The sequence below is a fragment of the Camelus ferus genome, chromosome 11 (assembly GCF_009834535.1).
Source record: "Camelus ferus isolate YT-003-E chromosome 11, BCGSAC_Cfer_1.0, whole genome shotgun sequence".
Lineage (NCBI taxonomy): Eukaryota > Metazoa > Chordata > Mammalia > Artiodactyla > Camelidae > Camelus > Camelus ferus.
Genome location: NC_045706.1, coordinates 59376251 through 59395631, shown reverse-complemented (window position 1 = coordinate 59395631; position 19381 = coordinate 59376251). Strand labels below are relative to the sequence as shown.

General features: G+C 35.1%; 1 protein-coding gene across 2 annotated transcripts in view; it reads left to right on the top strand.

Moving 5' to 3' along the window:
* WAPL (WAPL cohesin release factor) overlaps positions 1-19381 on the top strand; it is a 66858-nt gene that overhangs the window by 28252 nt on the left and 19225 nt on the right. For both annotated transcript variants that reach the window (XM_032491614.1, XM_032491613.1), the window contains exons 5-8: positions 16534-16629; positions 17708-17860; positions 18117-18253; positions 18994-19105. In XM_032491614.1, the coding sequence (XP_032347505.1) occupies positions 16534-16629; positions 17708-17860; positions 18117-18253; positions 18994-19105 (498 nt within the window). The remainder of the gene's footprint in view (positions 1-16533; positions 16630-17707; positions 17861-18116; positions 18254-18993; positions 19106-19381) is intronic.

Genomic DNA, 19381 nt, shown 5'->3' with positions numbered 1-19381 from the left:
TGGGTAGGTGGGTGTAGGACATGTTTTCAGCAGTTGTTCCATTTCTCCATTTTAATAGAAATATCCTCCTGTAGCTGATAGATTAGTGGGAATATCTGGGTCTTCTCTAATATGATTAAAGACACTAATGACCTCATTTCAGAGTGGTGGAGAAGTGGTTCACGTCTTATATGATAAGCATTCCTCCTTACCTACCAGGCTTTCTTAGCCTCAACACCGATGTTTGGGTTGAATGAGTCTTTGCTGTGGAAGGTGGCCCTGTATATGGAGGATATATAGCAGCATCCCTGGCCTCTATCCGCCAGATGCTAGTACCATCCCCTGACCCCCATTTCCACTAGGAATGTCTCAGACATAGCTAAGTGTCCCGTGGGTGGTCAGAATGGGCCCCCTTCTCATTGGGGGTACTATGTGTGTATGTATGACCTGAGAGTGAGTTGCAGACTTCACGCGGATTAATCCTGGATACCATAGTTTGTACTTTCTAGAAACAGGAGTGCTCTCCTGCATAGCAACAGTCTGCACATCAACCCCAGGAAGCCAGTGACATTAAACACAATAATTCAGTCTAATCCACAGATCCCATTCAGTTTTACCGATTGTGTCACCATCTTCCAAACAAAGAGCCCATGAATCCAGAATCACATGTTGTATTTAGTTGTCACAAATCTCCACCTCCTTTAGTCTGGAACGTCTGTTTCTTTCCATGGCTTTGGAAAGAGTTAAGATTGGTTATTGGTTGAATGACTCTCCATTTGTGCTTGTCTCATGTTTCCTCACGATTGGATTTAGGTTATGTGTATTTAGTGGAAATACCAGGAGAGATGCTGTGTTCTCATAGTATCATCAGGTGGCATACAGTGGCAGTCTGTACCATTACTGTTGATGTTAACTGATGTTGACTGTCTTTTGCAGTCTGTCCAGTTCCTAAGCTTTCTGCATCAGACTTTTACCCACTAGTTTTAGCATTTTTGCCTGAATCCATCTTTACTGTGATAGTTGTTGAGTAATTTTTCCTAATTACATCATTCCTTCTATAGTTAGTAGTAGTTGGCCTTCTAACATAAGATAGATCTTTTCCTCCCTTTCATTTATATAAGAATGTATGTGTTTATACATTACATTATATATTCATTATTATATACCCATTTATATACTTACATATTCATTTCTTTATGTCAATATGAACTTGTTTTATTCAGTTGCTACTGTTATTTATTTAAATGATAGTACTATCATTATTTTGATACTCAGATTTTCTTAGATTTGGCCTGTGGATGTTTTTTCAAACTGACTTTTAAGGTGGCCGACCATTTTGCATTTCCTTAGTAAATGACACACTAAAGATGTTCAAAACTCATCATATACATTCCCAGACCTGAAATCAGCCATTTCTCCAAGGACTCCTGTTTTGTTTTAGTGGAGTATGATCTTTAGAAATATCTGATTACTAAGTATGGCCATTTCTTCTTGGAGTAAACAGTATGGAAACGTGAATATATGAGTCTGTCTCTGCCCCCCCCCCCAAAGGACGCACCCAGGCATATACTTATTTCATATCTGCATATTTTTACCTCTGTATATTTAGAACCATAAGTTCATACTGATAATCTCCAATTCCAGTTAAACACCACATATTTTATTCTAGCCCTCCTGCTTTTCACATTTTACTTTTTGCCAACAGTGAGGACTCTGGTTTCCATTATCCTCAATATATTTACTTATTTGTTCAGTCTTCTTGTATATAGCCAAATTCCTGGCCACACAGGCCATCTCCTTAGTTTTAGTGTCACTCGCCAAGAGGTCCCTCTTCCCTTTTTTAACTTTCCCATGTTAGAAAACATTAACTTTTTAAGTTTGCTGGCAGTGAGAATTTCCCCCAGCACCTCACCAGGGGTATAGACAAGAGTTCATAATGGGGCTGAGGGCTTGCTGGGTGAACACATGTGGCAGGAAGAAGATGAGGAGGGTAAAGAAGACTTCTAGTAAGAACATGTTTGACATGATTATGCAGAAAAGGTTCGCTTGCAAGGGAGAAAAGTAAAGATAGGGTTTGTGGGATTAGGTTGAAACATACCTGCTTTTAAGTACCTGTTGTTTCTACGTAGTTTTATTGATCATTTGGCAATTTTAATGCTTTTTTTTTCAAGGCTATCCTTTTTCTGATCACTGGCTCCAGTTTCTCTGAATGCCATTATTTGTAGTTGTCAAATATGTGCTGATACTTAGATCATTTCTTCTGCCTGCCCTACCTTTTGTTTGATTTCAGCTGCTGCCTGTTTGCTCTCTTTCTAAAGGATTATCCGTATAATCATCCTTACTAACCTTTAGTGCTTAGAGGGTTATAGTTTACCTTGGGCTTTGGCTGTCTTATTTTGCCAGTTAAGACTGTTGCTGGGTCATTGATGAAACTAACCATAATGTCAATCTCAGTTTCAATTCTCAAGTATTTATACCTTCACTTGTATCATTTCCCAGTGGTTTAATGCTGGGCCCATCTGGAACTATCTTTTGTTTGACTCTCAAAGAACATTCTGGCCTTTTTTTTTTTTTTCTTTTCCCTTCCCTTCTGTCATTCAATATGACACAGAATAGTGGGCTTGGGCAACTGAATTAAAGTTTGGCTATCAGTATAAATCATGGTTGTATATTTAGCTGTATTAGAAACTTAAAATTACATAAAGCTGTGGTTTTAAGTGTAGTTTTTATAGTTTTAGAAATTTATTTTTTGTTTCATAAAATAAGCTTATATAGGTTGTCAACTTAAAAGCAGATCTTAAAAATTGAAGAGATTTTAGAGGACAGGTAGTTCTCCCTCTCACCAGTGTTCCTTCACAGCATCGTTATCTGGCAGTTGGAACTCACTCTGATGAAGCTGCTTATTTTTCTGTCAAATTGTTTTACATTTTGACATGGTTACCTTTGATCTGTGTCTGGGGATTCATTTACCATCCTGGGATCCAGTCATCAAGATAGCAGTATGAGAGTCACTATATTTTCATAGACTAAAACCTGAATGTGAAGCCTGAAAAAAAGGGAGACTCCAGTCACTGGTCTGCCGATGAGGGAAACTGGCCAAAATGTAAAAGTAAAAAGCTACTGCTAGCCAGAGCTCCCAGGTTGGTGATCCAAAGAGTGGTTGAAGCTGAGCACGTTCTGGCTCAGCCTGGGTATGGAGAGGGTCAGTTTTAGTGGGCTTTTCTTTGTCATTGTTTTCATTCAACATATACTACATGTGTTTCACTGTGCTAGGTGCTGGGTATACAAAAAGGAACGTGTCTTCCAAAGTGTGTTATAGAATGTTCTTCCCCCATGGAAACTTGTGAGTAGTCTTAGTATTTCCTCAGTGTGTTAGTTCAGAAGCAGGAGTATCTACTTTTTATGTATTTAACTTAAACATTAAACTTCGTACTTGTCATTGATCTGTATTCTATAAAGACGTAGGAAAGTGTAAGTTGTTTTCTCTGTGTGATCTAATTCTTGTGTTTTTTTTCCTATAATTTATTTTTTTCTGGAAGAATTTTAATATGGAATAAGGTACCATTAATCTTTTTATTTTCTTTAGTTCAAGATCTTTTAAAATTTGGAAGTTCAAAATATTGCACTATAACTTATTTCTCAGAAAATAAAGTTCAAAATGAGAAAATTTAGCTGTGGTTTAATCAAGAAGAGCATGAGAGCTTTGACACGTATTTGACACTGAGCCAAAGTGTCTGTGTGTGTATTAGGGTGTTTATAGTTTGGAATTTATTTTTCCAGTTTGTAATAACATTTTATTTAGAATTCATTGGGATTCTGATATCCAGAAAACTCTTTGCTGATACTGATACTCTTATGTCTTCATGCTAATAATGCTAATAATGACCCCAATTTAACATCAGATGCGTAATACTAGGAGTTTTTTGAGAATGGTGACCATATTTTTTTTTCACCTTTAAATTCTTAGTGCCCAAAGTACAGAAGGAGTTCATAAATGTGTATTTCTGGGATTCTTGGAAGTATCTTTCAGCAAAGAATCTCATGTAGTACTAAATACTTGGCTTTTTTATATTTGAAAATTGGTAAACATCAAATTTGGGAAATTTTCAGCCAGTATTATTCAAATATTTTTGGGCTCTCTGTCCCCCTCTGGGGACTCTAATTACACCTGATTACATTTGTTTTACTTCAGTCAGCCTTAAATCAGCAGGTAAAACCTGGGGTCTGACAGAATCAAGCTTGTTGACTTATTGCAATAAAGGATACTGCACACCAGAGGAACCATGGGGCATTTTACCAAAGGAAAGTTTTTATAGGATTTTGGAGGAACTGGAGAATTGAGGTGAAATTTAAATGAAACAGTGTTTGAGAGGCTCAGAGCAAAGCAGTGCTCTCTGTGAGGGAGTTCATCTTTACCTTCTCACACAGTTATTGAGCTAGGTGAGTTTGTCCCAGTGTGCGCTGACAATTTTTTTATCTTAAATTTTTTTCAGTCTTTTCTCTTTTTGTTTCATTTAATTAAATAGTTCAGTTTCTGTTGCCCATTTTCAAGTTCTTCTACAGAGTCTAATCAGCTATTAATCCCAATCATTATAATTTTCATTTCTGAAAGTTTAGTTTGGGTCTATTTTATTTTTTTCTTGTGTACTTAGCATATTCATTGTTCCCCCTACCTTCTTACATATGTGGAGTGAGTAACAGTTATTTTCAAGTCTTTGTCTTCTGATTCTGACATCTGTATTATTCCTGGGTATGTTTTTATAGACTGATTTTTCTCATTATGGGTTGTATTTTCCTCCTTCTTTGCATGGCTAATGACTTTTAATTGGATGCTAGTCATTTAAACTTTTACCTTGCTGGGTGCTGGATATTTCTCTGTAAGTTTCGGCTTGCTCTGAGATGCATCAAAGTTATATTCGATCCTTATGTGTCTTTTAAATTTTAGGTGGGAGGGCAGCCTTTAGAGTTTACTTCCCTCTTCCACTCCCCATCCCCCCAAATATATCACCTGATTCCTCTGGATTACAAGGTTTTCAACGTTGGCTAGTGGGGACACAAACTTCTCCAGTCTCGAGGAGAAGCAGTTTAGGAATTGTTTGCTCTTTTGAGGGAAGAACTTTTTCCTGCCTCACATTTGCTCGTCAGTACTCAGCCACATATTTGAGAGGGAGCCTCTGTAGATCTTTATTAAGTTCTTTGTGCAGCTCTTTCCTGTGATACTGTGCTCTGTGAACTTTCAGTCACCTTTATCCCTGGACTCCTAGTTCCATCTCCTCAACTAAGAGAGGCTGCTACTGGCTGGGCTCTGAATTCTCCCTCCTTGTGCCGTTGTCTGGAAACTCAGGCAATTGTAGGGCTTATCTCATCTCACCCCTGCTTAGGGATTATTGTGCTATGCTACCCAATGCCCAGTGACTGAAAATTATTTCATAGATTCTGTCTGGTTTGTTATTTTCTAGTAGAAAGATAAATTTGGTTCCTGTTAATCCATCTTGTCCAGAAATGGACACCCTAGATTTATATAATCGCTATATTCTATATCCTTATAGTCTAGAAAATAAGTCTTTTTTTTTTTTTTCTAGAGGACCTAAGAGGTAATGAATACCTTCAGAACTATTGATTCATTCTTGTTTCCTTCTATTTTGGTTTGTTTTTTTATCTTCTACCCATACTTTTGATTTGACTTGACCTGGAATTCCATATTAAATTGAAATATAATTATATCTCTTTATTTTTAGTTATGATTTATATGATGTCCATATAAAAAACTTTTTAAAAAAATGTATAGAGATAAGGTTGGTAGAACCAGGTTGAAAATAAAGGAGGAAATTGTGTGAAGAAAAAGTAATGAATAGATGGAGTTGAAGCCAAAATTCAAGTGTTTTTGTCTTGATGGATTTCTTAGGGACCTACCACAAATATAATTTTGTGTTTCTTAGCAGCCAGGGCAGAGGAGGTTGTCAAGTGGCCCCTTTGCTTTTTACCATTAAAAAAGATCACTCTTACTATCTTGGGCCAAATGTGAGTTATGTTGTAATCTTTTTCCATGCCTCAACTAAGGAAGTATTGCTGTTAAACTTCCGTTTGTTATTGATGGGCTATTTAATTAACAGTATTTGATTTAAGAACATAAATGAAAGATCTTTATCCCTTCCCACTTGGTAGGATTGCCTGTGTTAAGGTTATATTAATCTTTTATTACTCTTTGATTTCTTACTTTCTTTTACTCTGGTCTGCATTTGATTTAGTTTCATGAAAATTAAAACATTAACTGATGGAATGATGATTTATACTTTTTCTATTTTACAGGTTTTCTGAGAGAATTTTAAAAGATTTTTAATATTTTTTACTTGAAAATAATTAAAATAGTTTGTATTTGGAAATAATTTCAAAATTAATAGAAGAGTTGCAAAAATAAAATAGTACAAAGAACATTCCTTACCCTGATTATCTTAATATTTGCTTTTTCATTTGTTCTTTCTCTGTATTTGTGTGTGGTGTGTGTATGTGTGTGTGTGTGTGTGTGTGTGTGTGTGTGTGTGTGTGTGTGTGTGTGTGTACACTCATACGTACACATTTTTTTCCTGACTATTTAAGGGTAAGAGATATATGTATATTTTATATATACATATATATGTATTATATATGTGTGTATATTTTATATATATATATATATATAATTTCCTAGTCAGTTACATGTCCACATCACAGTAATCACCTTCAGTATAGATGACATTGTTCCAGTATTTTTACCTAATCTGTTGTTGTGTCAGTTTTGTTAGTTGACACAGTAGTGTCCTTTGTAGTGTTTTCTCCTCCCTGGTACAGGATCCAGTCTAGGGTGAGGTATTTCATTTAGCTATCATTCATTTAGTTGTTCAGCTGTCTCTTCAGTCTCCTTTTTTTGGGGGTGGGGGAAGGTTAGGTTTATTTATTTCTTTATTTTAACGGAGGTACCAGGGACTGTACCCAGGACCTCGTGGCATGCTAAGCACACACTCTACCACTGAGCTCTCCACCTCTTTAGTCTCCTTTAAACAGGAACATTTCCATAGACTTTCTTTGTCTTTTGTAACACTGACATCCTGTACTTAAAAAAAAAGTTCCTTATTTTGGTTTAGTCTGATGTTTCCTCAGGATTGAATTCAGGTTATTCATTCTGGGCCAGGATACTGTGTAAGTGATGATGAATTCTTTTCAGTGTCACCTCTGGAGGATGCTAATTATGATCACCCAGTTAAAGGTTGTCCATTATTCCACTGTATACTATTTTTTTTCTCCCTTGCAACTGAAAAGCAGTCTTTGAAGAAACCATTCAAGTGCCCTTGTTCTTCACTAGGATATACTCTTAAATCTGCTGCCTGCAAAAAACCATTTTCCGTCTCTCACATCCCTTCACCTTCATCAGTCAGTCCTCACCGCCGTTATGAGCATCAGCCCATCCTCCTCCTCCCGTTTATTTATTCGTTTGTTTATTTTATTTGGTTTTATTTTTCTTTTATCAGTATGGACTTATGAATCCCTCCCCCCACTTTTAAAATGGTTTGAATTTGTCCTGACTTGGCTAATCTAGCTCTTCTTTCACTGTGACATGCCCACATCATTTTATGAGCACTTTCTTACTTTCTGGCATAACGGTATTGCAGATTCATCTTGTACCTGGTCTGTTCCAGCCCTGGAATCAGGCCCATTCTCTGAGGAGTCCCCATGCCCTGTAGTGGGGAATGGCACTAGAGACCAAGATCTGGGCAGTAGATGTAGTCAGCACTTCTTGGCCCCTTAGGTGGGAAATATGCACGTACATGCATGTAGATTTTAGCATGTGCACATATCTGTTGTAGAAATCATGAGCTCACACTATGTTCAGTATTAGTCCATCCCTGCAGGGTTCTTTTCTTGCCTTCTGTTTTAACCCTGACTCGCAGCAGTATCAACACTTTTACTCAAACCTATGATACATCTAAAATAGAATTGCGCTGTCTGTTCCACTGTAGTGAATAACTCTACTAATGTGTTTAGGATTTGCTTGTGATCCTGCACTTGCCCCAGGCTACACTGCCCATGACTCAGGGAGTAAAGTCAAATAATTGTGTTATAAGTTATTTAGATTAGTTGTCTGCCTGTCTTTTGTTCTCTCTGTTTTCCTTTCAGTGTGTTTGCTGTTTGTTTGAATTATAAGTAGGTTTATCTGTTCTGATTTGCTTTTATTTTAGGCTTTTTTCCCTTTTATTCTCATTTATTTAGTTTTTTTGATTGAATATGTATGTTAACATGTTATGCATGCTTCCAAAAGTCAACACTATGCAGAAAGGTAAGTTCAGTGAAGGGTCACTTCATTGAGAGATGTTCCAGCCCATCACCCACCTCTGGTAGGGAAGTGACTTAATTGTTCTCTCCTCTATCCTTTCTGTGTTTCTTTTTATAAAAAATAAGTACAAATTATTTTATTTTCCCTCTTTCTTACGTAAAAGGAAGTATCTATATGTGCACTTTTGCACTTTGCCTTTTTTTATTTAGTAATAACTCTTGGAAATCATAGTCTGTAAGTTCATAGAGATCTTCCTTAGAGTATATGTATTTATAATTTTTTTAAGTTATATTTTTCCTTAGTTTTTTTCCCTTCCTCTATTCTCTTAAATGTTGTTTATATCCTTCAAAGTTACTTCTTTTTAAGGTTATATGTGTGTTGGTTATGTATATACAAATCCAGTATTGGCAAAATTTTGTATGTTCAGCACATCCCTATCATTATTTGGTCCTAATTTCAGTTAAAGATAATTCAGAGATTGTTGTCCTAGCATTTGGTTTAGTTACTGGAGAAGAAATGCTAGATTAGTTTTTATTTATTTATTATTTTAATGGAGGTACTGGGGATTGAGCCAGGACCTTGTGCACGCTAGGCATACATTCTACCACTGAGCTGTATCTCCCCCTGCCCCCCCCCCCCATTAGTTTGTAATGCGTAGCTTATTTTTCTTTGGTTTAGCAGTCCTTGGCTGTTTGTCTCTGGACTATTTTCAAGTTGCTGTATTACCAGGGACCCAGCTTTCTCTGTGGTGGTGTTCTGCCATTTCTATAGTATTGAAGAGTACAAATAGAAGGAATGGGAAGGAGAGGCACTGGACCATCCCTAGAAGGCCAGGACCCAGAAGATGTACTACACTTCCATTCGTACATCATTGACTAGAACTTGGTCACATGCCCACTCGAGCAGCAAGAGAGGCTGGAAAATCAGAACAAGCACGTATCCAGCTAAGAGAGTTTATGCTCAGATTATACTATTTCAAGGTGATGTTCTGAGGTGGCAATGCCTGCTTTTGTAAAATTTTATAAAATTGTCACTACCAATTATACTGTTGAAGTTACACTTAAAACAGCTGAGTAGTGGTATGCATTGTTTTTCTTATGATAGGAATTGACAATTTCTTCATAAAAATAGCAAATGTATCTTTAAAAGGTTTATCTGCTATCTCTTACCTGAGTCAGGCAGAAAAGATTTTCATCTCTACTTCTCCTGTTACTTTTAGATTATATTCTCTGCATAGTTCTCTGTCTTTAACATACTCTAAATGTCTGGTTCTCAGCAGTACAGACATTCTTGGCTTTAGTATAGAGATAGCTGCAGTTTTCCCTCAAATAATCTAATACCCTGAATATTTAACAAATTATGAAAATTTAAGGATTTTTGTTTTATCATAGTTTAGAACACTTTGAGATTATATGATTCTGCTTAAAAGTAAGTTCTAAAGAGCTGAAACATATTCTCATCTTTGCAAAATTTTCTCCTTCAGATTTCCAGTGCTTCTACCACCCATCTCAAAAAAAATCCTTAGCAATTAAAAAAAAAGCCAAATTGAGATTAATTTTCCCCCTTTTGAATTTCCACTAAAGTACCACACACACACATACGCAGTTGTGCATTGCAGCGCTTTGCTTTTTCAGAACTCACATAGTTGTAGAGTGTGCTGATGGAATTACTGGTGAGTGCGTGCTTCTGTTCTTGTGCTATCCTGGTGTGGGTAAGGCTGGATGAATTCTAATCAGCTTACTGTATTTGTCCTCAGGTAGTACATAGTGCTCTTTAAAACTGAGAAATAAGTTTGGTACTGCTAAAGAATTGATAAGACTTAAAAAAGAATTGATAAGGCTTAAAAGCAGTTATTCCAATATTTTTCCTTTTTGAGAGCCAGCTCAATAAAGGATAGCACAATATTGTCATTTCTTTGTAGCTTTTAATGAGGGAACTCTTCTTACCTCTGCTTTATAATTGTGATTCAGTGAGCCAATCTGTTAACCACCGCCTTGGCATTATAATTATAAAAACCAATTTTTACCCATTGCTTTTATAGAAACTGATTATCTCTCATGGATAAATTTTATGCTCCATAGTTCTGCCACTGGCATATTTTTTCATTAGCTGTAGTAGAGTGTTAACATTTGAGGTCTCCTTATGTGTCCTGCCCCTGGAGAATTGAATAGAAATGAGTAATATGTTTAAGATTACTAGGACTGAAGTATGCTAAAATGATTCCAAATATTTAGAATATTAGAGTAGTCTTAAGAGCTTTCTGCTCATTTTGTTTTAAGTATTCTTCCCATTAGATTGCAGAGCAAACAGAATCCACAAATACTATAACATGGAGAAAAGTTATGGTTAATATGATGCATCTGCTTTTTAAGCCACAATAAAATTAACAAAATTAAAGATAAACCTGGTGGTATAATCAGAATGATTCAGTTAAAACTTAGCTAAGTTACTCAATGGCAAGAGTGATTTTCATTTTCCATGAAAAGTTGATTGCTGTCTGGTATTCCTGCAGATACTGTACACACTCACTCACTGAGTAGTGACATTAGAATGTGACATAGTAGTGTTGTGTGGTTTCTTTCCATATACAGTTCACTTAGGTGCATGTGAAATTGTTACACCTTTTGGAATGATGTAAAGAGCTCAAGAGTCATGGAGTGTTGTCGTATCCTCCCATCCCCCCAGCATGTGTGTGTGTATTAACCACTCTAGATGTTACCTTTTATTTTAATTTTTAGATAGTAGGATGTATCTTCATCTCCTCCACCTGCCTGTAATAAACCCTATCTTAATCTTGTAAAACTTTGAAATAATAGCCAAGGAACAGTTTTCATTGGTTTACTTTCCTTTCAATTACTCATTAGCATTAAAGTGGCAAAACACCAGCAAAAACCTTTAAGATAATAGTATTTACTAAGTTGTCTTGTTCATCAGATTAAACAAAAATTTCATTGAATGTCTTTTGACTATAACTTACGCAGTTATTCTGAATATGTTAGGCTTCAAAGGCATTTCAAAAATTTTACTTATTGTAGTAAAAAACAGCATGAAATCTACCCTCAGGAAATTTTAAAGTGTACCATATTGGTAACTACTATTAGCACAATATTGTCCCATGGATCTGTAGAATTTTTTCATCTTGCATGACAGAAACTACTCATTGAACAGCAGCTCCCCGTTTTGCCCCCCTCCAGCCCGTGGTAACCACCATTTCTGTTTTTATGAGTATGACTAGATATCTCATAAATCGAATTATGCAGTATTAACTCCTTCTGTGACTGGCTTATTTCACTTAGTATAACAGCCTAAAGATTCTTTCATGTTGTAGCGTATGATAGGATTTCCTTCTATTTTATCGATGAATAATAGTCTGTTGTATGGATATGTAACATTTTCTTTATCCATTTATCTGTTGATGGACAGGTTTTTTCTGCCTCTTGGCTATTGTGAATAATACTGCATTTGACATGGGAGTGCATGTATTTCTTCAAGATCTCGCTCTCAATTCTTTTGGATATTGTAGGATTATATGATAGTTCTACTTTTTATTCTTTGAGGAACCTTCATACTGTTTTCATAATGGCTGCACCGTTTAAATTCACATCAACACTGCATGAGGGTTACAGTTTCTCTGCATCCTTTCCCTACACTTGTTTTTTGCTCTTTTCATGGTGGCCATCGTGATGGGAACGAAGTGATACTTCATTGTGATTTTGATGTTGCATTCCTCTTAATGTTTAGTGATGTTGAGCATCTTTCATGTACTTCTTAGCCATTTGTATGTCTTTTTTGGAGAAATTTCTATTCAGATCTTTTGCTTCCTCTTCCCCCCCCCCCCCAACTGTGAAAACAGCTCTTTAATAAAATGACTAATTTTGGCAACTGGCCCTGATAGGAGATGGGAAACCTACTTAGTTTTACTGCCATGAGTGACACATATCTTCAATCTGAGTTCCTTGCTAGAAGACTTAAAATTTTAATTGTAAATGCTGAGGACTTTTTTTAAAAACATCAACTAGCTGAAAATTCTGGGCATTGTTCATCATCAGGCATATTATATTTTAAGGAAAGGAATTTTTAGCAAGTTTAGCACCCGAATTACATTAATAGATCCTCAATCCAGTCAAGTGTGGCTTTTAAAAGACATTGCTCTTGGTCTATTTTATAAGTGACCAAAACAAAGAGAGAAAGAATTTTTGTTTTTGTTTTTGTTTTTTTCAGTTTTAATAGGATTGTTAGTTTGACTGCACATATGCAATATATTGCATGTAAATACATAATATACTGCACTTTTTCTTAGTTAACATATATGTACTGATTATTGTTTCTAAGAACAGTTTAGAGATTTAGCTTTTTAAAGTTACATAGTTGTCAAAGGAATAAAGCCAACCACAAAATAAGAATCAACGGAATGCAGTGATCCAGTCATCATTTTGCCTGTCTTTTAATCAGGTGGTTGCTATTGTCTGTTATTTTTCTATTGACTTACAGGAGTTCCTTGTGTATTTTGGATAGTAACTCCTTATGAGATACATGGTTTGTAAATATTTCCTCCCATTCTGTAGGTCACCTTTTCACACTTAATTGTTCCCTTTGCTGTGCAGAAGCGTTTATGATGTAGTCCTACTTGTCTGTGCTCGCTTCTGTTGCTCATGCTTTTGTGCTTGTGCTTCTTGGCAAGAAGTCATCGCCAGGACCAGTGTTATGTATCTTTTCTCCCATGTTTTCTTCTAGGAGTTTTAGTTCTAGGTCTTATGTTTAAGTCTTTAATATATTTTGAGGTGATTTTTGTGTATGATGTAAGATGAGGCTTCAGTTTCATTCTTTTGAATGTGGATATCCAGTTTGCCCAGAACCATTTGTTGTAGAGACACTGTCCCTGTTGTGTAGTCTTGGCATCCTTGGTGAAGATCATTTGACCATAGATATGTGGATTTATTCCTGTGCTCTCTATTCTGTACTGTAGGTCTATATATTTATCTTTGTGCCAGTAGCATACTGTTGTTTGTTGTTGTTGTTTTTAATGGAAGTACTGGGGATTGAACCCAGGACCTCACTCATGCTAAGCATGCACTGTACCACTGAGCTATATACCCATTTCCCTACCCTACTGTTTTGATTACTATAGCTTTGTAATACGTTTTGAAATCAGGAAATGTGGGGCCTCTGGGTTTTTTGTTCTTTCTCAAGACTATTTTGGCTATTCAGGGTCTTTTGGGGTTCTGTATGAATTTTGGGTTTGTTTTATCTACTTCTGTAAAAAATACCACTGGAATTTTGACAGGAATTGGATTGAATCTGTAGATCGTTTTGGGTAATATGGTCATTTTAACAATATTAAGTTATCTAATCCATGACCACAAGATGTCATTCTATTTCTTTGTGTCTTTAATTTCTTTCAGTGATGTTTTGTAGTTGTTGGGGTACAAATCTATTGCCTCCTTGGTTAAGTTTATTCCTAAGTTTATTCTTAAATAATTTATTATTTTTGATGTTATTGTGAATGGAATTTTCTTCATTTCCATTGGATTCTTCTTTGTTGGTGTATAGAAATGCAAATGATTTGTATGTCATACAGCTTTATTGGTTACATTTATTTGTTCTAACAAAGTTTTTTTTTTTTAATGTGTGTGTGTGTAATCTCTAGGGTTTACTTTATGTAAAATTGTCATCAGTGAATAGAGAAAATTTCCTTCCTTTCTTCCTTCCTTCCTTCCTTCATTCGTTCATTCGTTCCTTCCTTCCTTCCTTCCTTCCTGATTTGGAGGCCTTTTATTTATTTTTTTCTTTCCTAATTGCTTTTGCTGGTATGTTCAGTACTATCAGTGAGAATCAGTGAGAGTGGGCACTCTTGCCTTGTGCCTGACCTCAGAGAAAAAGCTTTCAGTTTTTCACTGTTGAGTATGATGTTAACTGTGGGCTTTGTATTTATGATCTCTATGTTGGGGTAATTTCCTTTTGTTCTTAGTGTGTTGAATGTTTTTTCGTGAAAGGGTGTTGAATTTTGTTAAATGCTTTTTCTGCACCAATTGAGACGATCATGTGATTTTTGACCTTCATTCTGTTAATGTTGTCTATATCACATTGGTTTATTTTCGTATGTTGAACCATCCTTGCATCCCAAGGATAAATCCTAAATGATCATGGTGTGTGATCCTTTTAATTTGCTGTTGAATTTAGTTTTCTAGTATCTTGTTGAAGATTTTTGCCTCTGTATTTATCTCGGATACTGTTGAATTACTTTTGATATGAATTAAGACAGAATATCCAAGTCTGCTTTTTATAATGTTAATATTTGTTATCAGAATGTGTTCATGTCAGTTGTAGTCCCTCTGTTACTTGGCTACACCATATATTCCAATTTCCTTATGAAGATGCTGGTCTCAGACAGAACTGCACATCATCACATAATTATAACTGTTATTATTAATAATACTTGTAAAGCACATATTGTTTCAGGCACTCCAGTATATGTTTTACACATACTCATTTAATCCTCACAATAAACTTTTGCAACAGGTACTGTTATTAACTCTATTTTACAGATGAGAAAAATTTTTAGTAACAAGCAATAGTAGAGTTTACTATTTATCTGGATTTTAATCCAGACCATCTGGTTCCTGAGTCCACTTTATAACTGTTAGGTGTATTGCCACTCAGAATTAACTAGAAGACAGTCTATTTACTTTAGAATGTTGACCCACTCCACCATTTTGTTACCTGTGAAACCAGGTTACCTTTTTATTATCCAAAAGATTGTTAATAGGAGCTTTGAGGCACCTATTCTTTTCAAGTCTTGTTATCTTCCTGGGCTTATGACTGTGCTTTGGTATTAGTAGTTGCTTAAATGCAAGATCTGACGACTAGCAGGCATGTAGATTATGTAGATGTTTGAGAGAAAAACATTTAAGAGAGAGCTAGATTTTATAATTTATGTTGAGTCTGCTCTATGTGGTTGTGCCTCAAGGGGCCTGATCAAGTCATTGCATGAGTGCATAAATTGCTTTAGATTACTAATGCTGTGTCACTTTATGCTAACCTGATATATAAAAATAATGCATTCGTATACACAGTACGAATGAAACTTTCTGCTTTATGTAAGTTTCATAATAGATTCGTTTTAGCATTAAGGTTTTCTAACAAATATGTGAATCAGTTTAAACTTTACTTTTAAAAAGCCAGTTCTTGGGACACTGTTGTCTTAGTCACAGCATGGTTACTTCGAAGATAATATTTGTATAAAAAGATAACTTTATTGTATGATTCCAATTATGTTACTTCACTGCAGCAAATAAGGGAAGATGGTTAATTTTTTGATACAGATTTTTGGCTAGTCTTGAAGTATGTTTCTCCTCTTTTTGTATGTAGTACTAGAAATATGAAGATTATTAATTATTACCCTCTTACAAACAGAATCTCTAATAAGATCAAACCATTTATTTGAAGTTTAAAAGACATAATTTAACATCACTTTTGTGATGGAGAAAATGTTGTCAGTCTGTTTAATCAGTCTTCTTTTGAAAGTGAGGATTTGTTCCTTTTATACCGGTTAATCCTATGGATTTGATTATGCAGGCTTATGGTTATTTATTCTCAATTCTGAAATTCAAAGTATTAAAACCGGAAGTTTTTTTCATTAAGTTTGTAGTATATTGATTTGGCAGCAAACTAACCTGAACTAGGGTGGGGCAATTTACATCTTTATCCCACCCAGTGTGAATATTTATAATTTTACTGCAGAAATCATGTATCTTATTACATAGTACTGCTGTAGATTCCATTATGTAATTATGTGGTATACATACCATATTTACCTTTATAACTTTTGAATAATGGCACTCGTCTGGTCCTACCAAGTTCACTTAAATGAAAGAACCATTATCACTTGTCATAAGCTGCCTATTTCCATTGTTGGAAGAATGTGGGGCATGAATCAGTAGTATGAGGAATAAAGAACAGGTTGAATTAACTGTATTGATTAGTAAGTTAATATAAGCTTGGCAAGAGGTTTAATTTCTTTTCTTGGTTGAAAATAGTTACCTAGAACACTGATTGTTGATTTTGTGGTGGAAAAACACAGTGACCCCCCTTGTCTGCTACAGGGCCAGATACTGTCTGTTCTCTGTCTAGGATCTGTATTTCTGTATTTAAATTATTCTTTATGATTTTTAGTTTTTAAAATGAGGTAATTTTATAAGGATGCAAACTAAGGTGGAAACAGTTGATCTTTTCCCAATTTCTCCTAGTCTCCTACAAAAGCTGTATATAATGCCAGACATTGGAACCATCCAGACTCAGAAGAAATACCTGGGCCACCAGTAGTAAAACCTCAGAGTGTCACAGTAAGTGAACTGTGCTGTTTAATTTCATGTTTGTGTAATGAACTGTAAATTAATTAATCAGTTGCTATCTTCATTCATAATTTGAAAGTCTCTGGCTTTTCTAACAGTTTATTTTCAACTTCCTCACTAAAACTTAGTAGCTTTAGTTTAATTCATTGGAACAGTAAAGATTGTGGACAAGATAACAGAAATTCTGGTATTACTAGGTTATAAATGAAAGCTTAAAAAATATTAGACTACTTTATTTACTCCTGACCCATATTTTATGGAAATACAGTATTGTGTATTTCATAGTTTGTAATAGTTTGTATTAACTATTAAGAGCTATATTATAATTTGCATTGATCTTAAAGTGGCTTTGAGTGATTAATTTGCTTTTCAGAGCAGAACTTTTTCCTGCATTCCAATAATACCTTTCAATTCAAAACACATTTGAAAAAAGTTCTTACCAGATTATTTTCTTTAGAATAACTGATAGGGCCATACATTAATACTTCTGATTAATGGTGACACCTCAGCCATCTGGAGCTGTCAAAGAATGAGTATGTTATAACAACAAAAATAGGGATAGAAATCATTCTAAAATATAATGTACTGTTCCTTGTCTTCTTAAGTTGATAAATTAAACTCCTTTTACTAGTATAGAACCTTCACTGTGCATATTATGGCTTTTTTTTTTCCTACCCTAAACTATAGTTGCTTCTACTTTAAAAATTCTTTTGTCCGTTATAGTTTCTTGGCCATCCTGAGCTGCTTGAAAGTGCTATTTATGTATGTAATTGTGGTTCTTTATTTCTTCTAATGGTCCTGGAGACAAAAAACAAAATTTATGAAATGTAAGTTTAAAAAGACCAGAAGGAATTCCTGAGTGGTTCTTTTGTAGATAAAACGTACATGAGTCTTACCTTGTAGTGCATGGAATTTTTAAAGTATCCCTTATGACCTTTCAGAGGCCTCCTCCTACCTTTGGCAGGGGGAGAGGGGATTATTCTTCTTAAGCTTAATTTGCCAAGTAGATGAGATGTTACTATTTTTATATATTTATTTAGAACAACTAATTTAATACCTTTATTAATAGGTGAGGCTGTCTTCAAAGGAACCAAATCAAAAAGATGATGGAGTTTTTAAGGCTCCTGCACCACCACCCAAAGTGATAAAAACTGTGACAATACCTACTCAGCCCTACCAAGATATAGTTACTGCACTGAAATGCAGAAAAGAAGACAAAGAAGTAAGCAGCCATATACAGTTTTACTGCACGTGGATAGAGTTTTGTGTTATCTAGCCTTTTCATGTCTTGAACACATATTAGCACCCTGATACTCAATTTTGAACCACGAACTTACCCTACTACTACCCATGTTTTTACTTTTCTTTTGGTTGTCATCTGATAAACTATACATTTTTAAATAGAGCACAGCAAGCCCATAGATTTAAATATGCTACTTCATAGTTAAAAAGGAAGTGGACTTATGTTTTCTTGGCAGTTATATACTGTTGTTCAGCATGTGAAGCACTTCAATGATGTGGTGGAATTTGGTGAAAATCAGGAGTTCACTGATGACATTGAGTACTTGTTAAGTGGCTTAAAGAGCACTCAGCCTCTAAACACACGTTGCCTTAGGTAAGACTTTTTTTTATATTTGGTAATTGTATGCATGCTCTTTCTCATTAAAAATTTCTAACTGGGTAGAGCACAACATTTGTGATTTTGTTATTATAGTTGTAGGTTATAGCCAGTGATAAGTTAAAACGTGATTGATTTCTTTGAAGGGACTTGATTCTACACGGACGAAGTAAAGTTGGATGATACAGCCTTTTAAAAGTATAGAATAGGATTCACTTCCCAGATGCTTAAAAGGAGTGTTATGCTAAAAAATCTTTTCAGTTCCTTCTTAGCCCCAAATTTTACACATGCAGATGATAAATTTGATTGACATATGTTTTGAATCATCTTTTACATACTGTAATGGATTGAATATCTTGATTTGACTGAATTATCCAGACATTTGGAATATGTCCAATTAGCTATTATTTATACTCTTTATGAATTAGAAGCATTATGAAAGGTAGCTGAGATTTTTTTTTGCTTTTAATTTAATGGTAGTGATAATGTAAGAAATAACACTGAAGATGATCCTGTGTTATATTTTTTAATGTAGTGTGCATAATCACATACTATGCATCAGTAAGTTTTTAATAATTTGGTTTGCCCATGTTTTTTATATTGTCATCTGTATGGGCTTTGACCCCCCCCCCCCCCGACCTACTGCATGTCCTTTTGCTTGTTTTGGTACTGTGCAAACAAAAAATTAATGCACTAGGTATTTTCAGTTCCCCTAACCTAGTCTCTTTTTCTTCTAGTGTTATTAGCTTGGCTACTAAATGTGCCATGCCCAGTTTTCGAATGCACCTGAGAGCACACGGCATGGTAGCAATGGTCTTTAAAACCTTGGATGATTCCCAGCATCATCAGGTATTTTAAGTTTCTGGGATTGAGAAGCATTATTTTAAAATTCTAGTTTTACTTAGCTATTGAAAAAGTACCTTCACTGAATATTCATCTATAAATATTTTGTATTTATGAGTTAAGTTTTATTTGCTTAATGCCAGAAGTTTTTGCTTAATAAATCATTTAAAGTTATTTGCTCATGACATTTTTCCCTTAACCTGTCAATTTATACTGTTAAAACATTAATTCAGTTATTATAGCTAGCATACTACTGGAGATTTAGTTCTGTAAGCATTGATT